The following is an 11,376-nucleotide window of genomic DNA, read 5'->3' on the forward strand; positions in this document are numbered from 1 at the left end:
AAATCACCTTTCTTTCATCTTTGAGAAAATTTCCAAGTCATCATCACAGCCACAGTATATACAGTAATTCTTTAAATACTATACAGTACAATTTTATATGCTGTGAACCTTTATATAAATTTTAATATTCAGATAAACTGTATATACGGTGTATGTGCAATAACACAATGTTCAGTTAAGTATGTATTCAGTAAACTTTTATATTGCCTTGTATATATGGTAAACCCTTATATACAGAATATGTTCAGTAAACTTTTATATATAATATATATAGCAAATCTTTATATACTATGTATGTATATAAATAACCCTTTATGTAAGCTACATAATACTTTCAGTAAACGTTTTCATTTAGTAGATATGGTGAACCCTCATACAGTTTATATTCGTAAAAACTTTACAGAATATATCCAATAAACCTTTATATACAGTATGTATTGTAATCCTTTATATACAGTAGACTTTTATATACAGTATATATGATAAACCTTTATATACTTTTGTATACAGTAGACTTTTATATACAGTATATATGATAAACCTTTATATACAGTTTATATATGGTAAACTTTTGTATACTGTACCCACTCAACACAAAAATGATGGCTGACCAATGACAGCCCCTGTTACTGTTCTGTGCAGTAGATTGAGGCTCACTGGATGTTTAATATTAAAAATATATCTTTTGAATATCGTTTCACACACTAATAGAGGGAACCTACGATAACTAAAGTGGGATTATTGATCGCTGAAGAAGGTGGCCCATATAAGATGTCGAACTACATTTCCCAGTAGACTTTGCGGCCGACGAGGAGGAGGATTGTCTCGACCTTGGAGTTTGACGTACAGCAGCATGGCGAGCAAGGAGCCCAACGTAAGTGCTCAAATGATAAATGTTTTTTTTTTTAAATGAATTTCATACTGCACTCAGAGACATGTTCACCTTCAAACGTTACTAAAGCTGATAACTTTATGCTCTGTTAAAGAGTTAACGTTTACCAGCCCGCAGTCAGTGAACAGCACGTCAGTTAGCATGTCGCATCAGGTTAACCTAGGTTGCTATGTTAGCTCGTGTATGACTAAACTTCACAAACAGCCGCCGCGTGCTATCGGCGAGCTAATGTTCTGTTACAGTTATAAATGATGACGGAAAGATGCTGCTAATAGGCCTTTGGGTTATGTTATTTCTTCAGCTGGCTGTGTCATAATGTTAGCCCACACCGGTAAATACTCAAAGAGCTTTCAGACTCCCTGCTAAAGCCAGAGCGGGACAGCCTTGAGCTTTAACAATGTCCAGTGAACATGTAAAGGGGACATTGGACTTGGACTGAGACGTCCTCTCCTGAATAGAAGACAGAGCTGGATCACCAGTCAATCTGCAAGTGTTAACTGCTCTAAATGCCTGGGAGTTTTAACAAGTTATATGTGCTGTCCAAATAATATCAAAGGTGGACAGTAACTACTGTCAGCTGTGTCATGATGTCCTCTAACCTGACAAAAGTGAACATTTTTGCATATTTCTAGTTTGTAAAGTTCCTGCTCAGACACTGAAAGCAGCAACACTTTTATTATGTATTTATTTATTAGATGCATCTGCATTTATTGATATTCAGCAATAATCCAGGTTATGATGAGAATGTATCATCATTTGAAAATATAATTTAGTTGCATTTTATGTTGAAAGCAGAAATTATATATGCATATATCGCCTCAAAACTCCTTGATGCACTTTTGAGCCTTATAGAAATTGATATTCAATTTAAATGGTTTATAGACTCTTACTTTCCTTAACTATAATATTATTATCCACGATAAAGGGACAGTAAAAAATAATATGCATCCTTTATTCACAAGAACTACAGTTACCACAGAGCCACATGGTGAATCAGAACAAAAATAAAATTTAACCTTGGTAGTGAGATTCTCTCCCAAGAGAAATAAGGCAACTGAGATATCTTCCATGATGCAGACCAGTCCAGTTCCTTTGCCTGAGGAGGGAGAAGACATGAATTAGGCAAATGAGAAGCACCTGTGGTTGAAAAAGACAGTTACTGCTGAATGTCATAATGGGACAATTTCTGTTACAAAATCAAATGTCTGTCTTAGTAAACAGTAACACTGTTAACATTAAGGAATCTGACAGTTAACTTAATATAACTAATGGTATTGACATGCAGCCTGACTTTTAACTGGTTACTTAACATAAGGACTCACTAAATTTCTACTTTGTTTTTGTCTCCTGAACTGTCTGTAGATATATGTTTATCCTTTGTGTAGCTGTGAATAACAGAGCTCTTAATTTAGACTTCAGTTAATGATTATTTTCATTATCGAGTTTATAGTTTATAAAATTATGAAAAATAATGAAAGCAATTGTGAAAAGCATCAAAATCATAACATCATAACTTCAGTGTTGTTTTTTTATTACTACACTTGTAAACCTCAGATGTTCAGTTTACAGTGACGAAAAGCAGCAAACATTCATGTCGAACAAACTGGAGCCTGAACATAATTTGTTGTTTTTGCTTTACATAAATTCAATTCATTAATCAATTTCTAATTATTTCAGCACTATAAGAAGTAGCACATTCCTGCAGGGACAAGACTGTGATCTAATTTTCATTGTATTTCTGTCACTCTCTTATCCACACACACACACACACACACACACACACACACGCTGATAACCTGTAGCGCTTCATCCAGCACCTGAGGGATCTGGCAGGCCGGATGTCTTCATCCGGTGGGAAAGGAGCAGGATTAGGACTGAAGCTGCTGATCGGAGCTGGTGCTTTGGCATATGGCGTTAAAGAAGCTACCTACACAGGTAAACACACTTTTACAAAGCTCTCCATGTGTGACAGACACAGTCAGACGGTTCCTGCCCCCAGACAGCAGCAGTGCTCCACAAAAATTACCAGAAGTTTAGTATGATTTTTCATCCAGCTTTGTTTCATAGCAGTGTAAATATATGTAAATGAACCATGGTTAACTTCCCCCCTTTTTCCAGTGCACTCATCTCCCTGCTGTTGCTTGAACTACTCATAGTTCTTCCACATTTTTTAATTGCCCTCCACCACGGACTCAGATAGTGTAGAAGCAGTTCGAGAAAGAGACCTTCCTTAACTTGAAGAAAAAAAAAGCAAATTTGCAAAACATTTATGGCGTTTAAAAAAAGTAGATATCATTTTGACAACATGGATGCAGAATAAGAAATTCACTCCAGAGTTAGGACACACAAACAATTAAAGGCACACTTTAAGCCATCGTGCAATCACACTGTTCGACACCCACCACCAGAGCTGATCTGAGGGTTACACGGTTGTGGCATTGAAATTCAGTACTTGTGTGTCTGTTTGGACAATATACACATTTTTTTCTGTGTAGTTTAGGTAAATTGTCTTTTCTTGTGTCTGCTGTATGTGTATTTTCATTCATTGTTCTCAGACTGAAGAACAAGGTAGTGCATTTTAGGTTATGTTTACATCAATCAGCTTTTAATCCTGATTATATTTTTCATTATAGCTGTCATTATAAGCAGCGTGTCAGAACAGATAATCATGTTGAATCTTTTCCAGGACTTTCTTTTTGCATGAGTTAATCACGTATTGTGTGTGTGTGTGTGTGTATATTTCAAGTCATGTCATGTTTATAATAGTAGTGGAAGAGTGACTAATAATAAATGCAGTAGTAGTAGTAATAGTAGCAGGTGTCAGGCAGGACCACGGTATCAGTGCAACCACGACCATGATCCAGGCGTAGCCACGATCCGAAAAATCTATGTGACAAGGGAGCACAAATGCTCGAGGGAAGAAGCCGTTAATGATATGCAGTAATAGGACATGAATGTTTGAAGATGAAGAGAAAAGGAGAGAGGAGCTCACTGTATCATAGAGCCTGTATCAGCCTAAGTAGGGGCTGGTTCAAGGCAAGCCTGAGCCAACCCTAACTATAAGCTTAATCAAAGAGGAAAGTCTTAAGTCTGCTCTTACATGTGGAGACAGTGTCTGCCTCACACCCCAAAACTGGAAGATGGTTCCACAAAAGAGGAGCATGATAGCTGAAGGCTCTGGCTTCCATCCCTCTTTTGGACACTTCAGGAACCACATGTAGCCCTGCATTTCAGAGCGCCGTGCTCTGGTAGAGTGATAGGCTATTATGAGCTCTGAAAGATATGATGTAGCCTGACCACTCAGAGCTTTGTAAATGAGAAGGATTTTAAATTCAGTTCTGAATTTTAGCTGGAGCCAGTGCAGAGAAGCTAAAACAGGAGAAATATTGTCTCTTTTCTTGATTCCCATCAGTACATGTGTTGCAGCATTCTGGACCAGTTGCAGAGTCTTTAGAGACTTCTTGGAAAAACCTGATAATAAGGAATTACAATAATCCAGCCTACAAGTAACAAATAAGTTTACTAATTTTTCTGCATCTGTTTTGCAATATTACGCAAGTGAAAGAATGTACTCCTGGAAGTTTGCTTTATACAGGAGTTATGGGCTAAGTCTTGATCAATATAACTCTGAGGTTCCTTAAGGTGGCGCTGGAGGCCAGGGCAATGCCATCTAGAGAAACTACATCTTCAGATAAAGAGTTACTGAGGTGTTTGGAGCCAAGTACAATAACCTTTGGTCCGAAATTGAACGTCAGGAAATTGCAGCTCATCCAGGTTATTATGTCCTTAAGACATGCTCATAGTAAGATAACTGATCACGTGTGTGTGTGTGTGTGTGTGTGTGTGTGTGTGTGTGTGTGTGTGTGTGTGTGTGTGTGTTTGTGTGTTTGTGCGTGTGTGTGTGTGCAGTGGAGGGTGGTCACAGAGCCATCATCTTCAGCAGGATTGGAGGGATGCAGATGGACACTGTTCTGGCTGAGGGGCTGCATTTCAGGTAGGATGTTGAGTATCTGTACCAGTCAGTCTGTTGTCTGTCATGACTTTAATTAATGTAACACTCACAAGTCATGTCACACATGTCATTTGTCATTTTTGATTGATTGTAAGCCTCAAGAAGGCGGCAGAGCTCAGTGTTAATGTGTTTTTTTTTCACTTGCCATGTCAGAAATCTACTTGCCCAAAGTCAAATTTTGCTTGGCTCAACACAAATTGTTTTAATGGTTTGAGGAATATTAGAAGTTATAAATAACAAAGTTGATTGACATGAAAAACAATCCAATTTATCTGCCCAGCTTTCAAACTTGCGGCAAATTGCACATTACGTAGTTGAAGTTTGGCCCATATCCTCTAACGTCACCCAGCTTTCCAGGCCAATTGAAATGCTCTCCTGCACGTCTGGTCATAAACGCTGTCTTTACTCGGAAAGAAAGTCAAGATGTCTCACTCCTCAGCTACTTCCATCATAAGCTCCAGAAAAAAATAGGTGTTTAATTAATTTTTACCACTTGTTCTATCCAGCAAGTAAGTTGGTAGATTTACTGTAATGCAGTTCTGTCTGAGGACAGACGCCAGGGGGAAGGAAGTGAAGGAATGCATGAGTGGTATGTGTGCACACAGATCGTGATGGACAATAACTCACGTCCCTGAAGTATTATGGTTTAGTTTCCGTCTGCATTTATTTGTTGATATAATGAACTGAAACCAAAGCAGAGCTCAGGGCATTATTGGCATCCCAACAAGAGGACAGGAGTGGGATGTCCCATTGTTCAAAGGACAAGTGAAGTCACTGCTGACAGTGGGCTGAGCACACAATGATTCTTCCTTTTCCTTGTCATTGGCAATCAAGGCTTTAATGTTATGTTGTGGCCTGTAAGTAGCTGGTAAAGTTTAAAGGCTCAGTGAAAAAAAATCCACCAAACCTAAAAAAATGTTTTTTACTAGTAATAGCTGTGTCGTGACATTGGCGTCTGTGTTTTAGGATCCCATGGTTCCAGTATCCTATCATCTATGATATCAGAGCCAAACCCAGGAAGATTTCCTCTTTGACTGGCAGCAAAGGTAACACACGCTGGACACACACAAACACTCAGCTGTTGCTTTTTTGATGATTATCAAAGTGCAAGTGTTTGTAATAGTAATGTTAATAAGTAATGTACTGAATGTGTCGAGGTGAAAATATAAAGACCGTGCTAAAAATGCTCCCATGCATGAAGAAGACTTGCAGTGACCTGAGGGATTAAAATTGTGTATTACATATTGACACTCTTTAATTAGTATTTTAGGGCACTTTTTAACACTTTAAACTGTAAACCGCCACAATCTCTCAGCCATCCTCACCAAAACTCAGAGCCTCTTTTTAAAACAGAGATTCTGTAAGATGCCATAAGGCTTTGCTTTTTACTCTGAACCAAACAACACAGCCAGCCGTCAGCAGTAACCTGGCTCATTTCTCTGCGCCGGTCAGCAAGCAGTTCTGTGCCTCTGCTTTGTTCTAATCACATGGAGAGCTCTGTCTCTGCTTGCTTGTGTGTCTGTGTGTGTGCATGTCATAATCACATCATTTATATCATATCTAATAGTGGCGTTTATGTTATTCATAATGGATTTTTAGTGTCTTTTCCTGCCAGAGTCGCTCGCAGCTCAGGGGAAAAAAATAGACCAGATGCCAAAATAGCACGTTCAGTGTGAACAGCCCCATTTCTCAACATTGGTGCCGAAAGGAAGAGGGGCAGCACTCCAAAAAAGAAAATCATAGCATTTTGTGGCGCTTCAGTGTCCTGTTTGAACCTGGCGTTAGATAACATGCTGGCATCCTGGAAGCAAACGAGGTGTGACATGTACATGTAACACAACGGCGTCGGCTTCCCCATTACACAGATGTCATTTTGACTCTGTTACTACCTCCGCTGACGTCTAAACGGTGGAACAACATTGCCCTGCCCGTTCCATGTTCATGCCTTTTATTCAGCACCATGAGGCAGAATATCACACCCGCCCTGAACGGGCTGTGCCATATGAAAGGGGTTCAAAAAGTAGCCCACCTTTGAACTTAAAAACAATGCACACTTTACGTCGGTTACATTTCACCATCCAGCTAGTTCAGCCGTAAGGAGCATACAAACCAGTCTTACAAAATTGTTACAGGCAATCATAATGTAGAGAACTGGGTTTTAAATATGCGATTATTGACTTTTCTACATAAAGACATAATCTTTCAAGAGAGGATCGCAATGCATCTAAGAATTTTTTTTTTCCCCTACCAGTAGAAAACACAATGCAGTGTTGTGCTGTCAGAGGAATAAAACCTGCACAGACACAGAGAAAGTGAATGTGAAGCATGTGGATGCATAAAAAGAATAAGTTTTTGCTCTTTGTTTTTTGCATTTATTGTTGTGTTGGTATCATTGTGGTGCACATTTGGAATGAAATAGAAACAATGGTGATGACATCTTGATGTAAAAGACTTGTTAATGAAGTTATGGGTGTAAAGATGGTTTGCACCAGAAGAGGGCACTAATACGTAACAATGAAAGAGATCATAGGTGGACAGTCGGTAGCATGTTCATCACATGTGACACAGACAGAGGATGCTTTGGAGGACAGGAAGCCCGGTGTTCATTTAAACAATTTAAACAGCATCATATAACAGAGGTAAATTTAATTTCTGTAAAATATGTCACCTCTGTGTCTAATATCTGTGTGTAGATCTGCAGATGGTAAACATAGCAGTGCGGGTGTTGTCCAGACCCCTGGCATCCAACCTGCCGGTCATGTACCAACAGCTGGGGAAGGACTACGATGAGAGAGTCCTGCCCTCTATTGTCAACGAGGTCCTTAAGTCAGTTGTGGCAAAGTTTAACGCCTCGCAGCTCATCACACAGAGAGCACAGGTACTGCTGTCACTACAGCCTCACGTGTCTGCACCCTCTGCTGGGACGATGAAGGCCTGAGGTGTTTGCTTTATCCCAGTATATACTCATAGTAAATCTAATGTACAAATCAGTTGTTTCAGGAATATCTGTTACAATTAGTGACTATTAGACTGTGTCAGATGTCCACACACCTCAGAATATTGCAGTTTTGTCCAGTCCATACCTGTGTCATATTGTTAGTAAAGACCTGGATATTATTGATCTGTATTGTGGTCTAGGTGTCGCTGCTGGTGCGCAGGGAGCTGTTTGAGAGAGCCAGAGACTTCAACATTATTCTGGATGACGTGGCCATCACTGAGCTGAGCTTCAGCAGCCAGTACACTGCCGCTGTGGAGGCCAAGCAAGTTGGTAAGGCTCAGCGAGTGTGCGACACTCTCAGCTGACTGACAACGTGTTTATCGGTCCTAACAGCCTCAGTGATCTCAAACTATTACCTGGTAAATAGGGATGCACTGATTTATCAACCGCACATCGGTGTCAGCCAATATTTACCTTGTTGACTGTCATCGGCCTAACTGTAAATAAGATGACATCAACAGATGGCAGTGGCTGATGTTTTTCTGTTGTATCACATCAATTTTGCGTAGGCCCGTGACGGCCACAACCCTACCCGTGTCAAAATTGCCAGGAGCAGAGCTATTTAATGTTAGCTCTAAGCAGCGGGTGTTGTGTCGAAGTCTGTTCCCCTGTTGATATGTGTTTCCTCTACTTAAATCTTACTCAAACCTTCAGCCCTAACCCCAACCACCTACGGAGGCACCACCCATTAACAGGAGGGAGACACGTTCAAGCTCGATTTGGTAAAACTTAGTTTTAGGTGAAGGTAACTTGTAACGTTAGGTGTTCAAATGTAATCTTATAAAATGTAGTGTTTGGTGAGAATAAATGAATAAGTAGAATTGTTTAAAGGAGAAATTTGTTGATATTTCCACAGCAATGTAAAATATGAGAGGGAATTATGATATATATATCATAAGAGGATTTTTAAGTTGTTTTTTTAAATATATTTTTGTGTAAAAGGTTATATTAAAGGTTGTTTTATGCATTTGAATGATTTAATTCATGCTCTTTCAAAGGCGGTGTAATGAAGGGCTTAATGAATTTAAAACAGTTCATCTATTTTTTACAGTGTAGAATTCTTTCTTTCCCTGGCAGAAAAGAGGGAATAAATTGGCATCAGCTGTCAGCCAAATTATTATTTTAAACATCAGCATTGGTATCAGCCCAGAATTTCCTAATTGGTGTGTCCCTACTGGTAAACATTTCACAAAAGTTTATTTAAAGGGAGGCCGCTGGGTATCATCACAGCGACTCAAATGTAAAAGTGTTCTTGTTTAAAGCCTCATCCAGTTTCAGTATTGTTGCTCAGTTTATTTGAGCCGAAGACGATCAGATATGTTTGTCTTGACCGCTGTTGGCACAACAGTACATGTGGCTGCTATCCAGTGAGGTGCCTTGTAAAACATTTGTCTTTTAAGTCAACATTTCTCTGGAAACATAAAGTACATGATATCAGAAAATCACAAATAGCACTGCTCCATCTGAAGGCCCCAAGTGTGAAAATATTCCAACTGAGACGATGTGAAGGAAACTTGTGAATTTTCATGTAATGTCTAAAAGAAAGTTAACAGTAGCGCGCCCAGTGAGTCATTCAACTGCTGCTCGTTTGTCAGCTGTTCACAGAAAGGTGTCAAATATTTTACAGTATTTGTACTTTATCAGTAATTGCGTGTGTGTGTGTGTGTGTGTGTGTTTGTAGCCCAGCAAGAGGCCCAGAGAGCCCAGTTCTATGTGGAGAAAGCCAAACAGGATCAGAGACAGAAGATTATCCAGGCTGAGGGAGAGGCGGAAGCTGCCAGAATGGTAACCTGGTTTTCACTGTTACTATGGAAACAGCAGCACTCCACCTCAGAGTTTCATCCTACTGAAAAATGAAGACAAGTTTGTGTTTTGATGTAAACTTGAGTCAGACAGTAAAACAAGGCCGTAGCATTGTTGGCTGTTAGGACTTCAGATGGATACATCTGCGTCATTTAATATTGTCTACCTCGCGTTACATCTCTGGTCATCTTGTTTGAAAGGCAATATTTGATCTAACAAAAAAAAACTGTGTGTGTGTGTCTGTGTGTGTTTGTCAGCTGGGCTTAGCAGTGACTAAGAACCCTGGTTACCTGAAGCTGAGGAGAATCAGAGCGGCGCAGAACATCGCGAAGACGGTCAGTACCTCACTTTATCTCCTGAGACTTCGTCCCTCTGTTCCACTCTGATGTTAAGTGATTTTGATTCAAAACACACATGCTGTTAATTCTCTGCGGATATGAACATGAATAAGTGGCTAAAAAAATAGTTTGTCCCAGCATTAGTAGTGGTGGTGGTGATGATGATGATGATGATGATGATGATGATGATGATGATGATGATGATGGTGGTGGTGGTGGCTGTTGTGTCTGCTTCCAGGTGTCAACATCTCAGAACAAGGTGTACCTTAATGCTGACAGTTTAGTCTTGAATCTACAAGACAAGGAATTTTTAAAGATGTAGGTTTGCACACACACACACACACACACACACACACAATAATCACTGGTGCTGTATTTGTTAAAGTTATTTTAAAATCTGTCTGTGTTCTTATCTTGTTCTAACGACAGTTCAGAGCAATTAAGAAAGAAATGCTCAGTTTAGAAAATGTACAGCTACAGTAACAAACACGACCTGATGGCCTTCTTTTTCTTACTTTTGTGTTTCAGCCTGGACCAAAAGAAGTGATGAAGAGGACACAGAGAACGGCAGAAGAGCCGTCTCTGTTAGTAATTTGATCTGAACATACATGACTGTGGACAATTGTGAATGTGGACAACAAAAAAAGAAGCTTCTGTTTTGTTTTTTACTCTGTATTTGGGATTGGCCTGTATTATCCCCAAAGTTCATCAATGAATTATTGTAGTGGAACAAAATTGTGATCTCATTTCAACTTTACAATCAACGAATCAGTAACTGAATTAAGCAGAACGTGAGTCTTGCTGGGGTCATTTGTGACTAAGAATGAATGCAGCAAAACTTCAAAAATTTGGCAGCGTCCTCTGTTAGGAGCAGCTGATCGGTCAAACGAGGCATGAGACATCACCACAGCACCGTCCTCAGTGCCAGTCTTCCTCCTCCTGGTCCCTCCAGGTTTGACCCAGCTCCGTATGTTTGGTGATGTGTGTGACTCACACAGTAAGACTAATAATGCAGCCACCAAGTTAATACAACCTAATTTATCTGTCAATAAACTTTTATCATGAGTACAGTTTCTCATGTCGTTCCTGTATCTGAATTTCATTTAAAACCACCACATTATTGCAAGAACTAAGAAAAAAAAACATAATTCACTCTCAGCTAAAGTTCCTTTATAAAGTGTCAGAGACAGTGTATGTCAACAGGTGTCTGCAGGTCCTTAAAAATCTTCAAATGTCTCAAATTCATTTTTATAAATACTAGGCCTTAAAATTCACTATGTAGTCTAAGGTAAGAATTTGTGATGACTTAATTGACCCCAAAATCATATCTAAT

The 11,376-nt window shown here is 39.4% G+C and overlaps 1 protein-coding gene across 1 annotated transcript; it reads left to right on the top strand.

Annotated features, from left to right (window-relative positions):
• Positions 1-809: 809 nt before the first annotated feature.
• phb2b (prohibitin 2b) lies at positions 810-11,108 on the top strand. The gene is made up of 10 exons (XM_042484063.1): positions 810-874; positions 2,695-2,827; positions 4,802-4,886; positions 5,871-5,950; positions 7,598-7,782; positions 8,043-8,172; positions 9,584-9,687; positions 9,963-10,040; positions 10,282-10,361; positions 10,572-11,108. Exons 1-10 carry the CDS (start codon positions 854-856, stop codon positions 10,588-10,590), a joined length of 915 nt encoding a protein of 304 aa, XP_042339997.1. The 5' UTR covers positions 810-853; the 3' UTR covers positions 10,591-11,108.
• Positions 11,109-11,376: the final 268 nt, after the last annotated feature.

This window comes from Plectropomus leopardus, chromosome 3, assembly GCF_008729295.1.
Source record: "Plectropomus leopardus isolate mb chromosome 3, YSFRI_Pleo_2.0, whole genome shotgun sequence".
NCBI lineage: Eukaryota > Metazoa > Chordata > Actinopteri > Perciformes > Serranidae > Plectropomus > Plectropomus leopardus.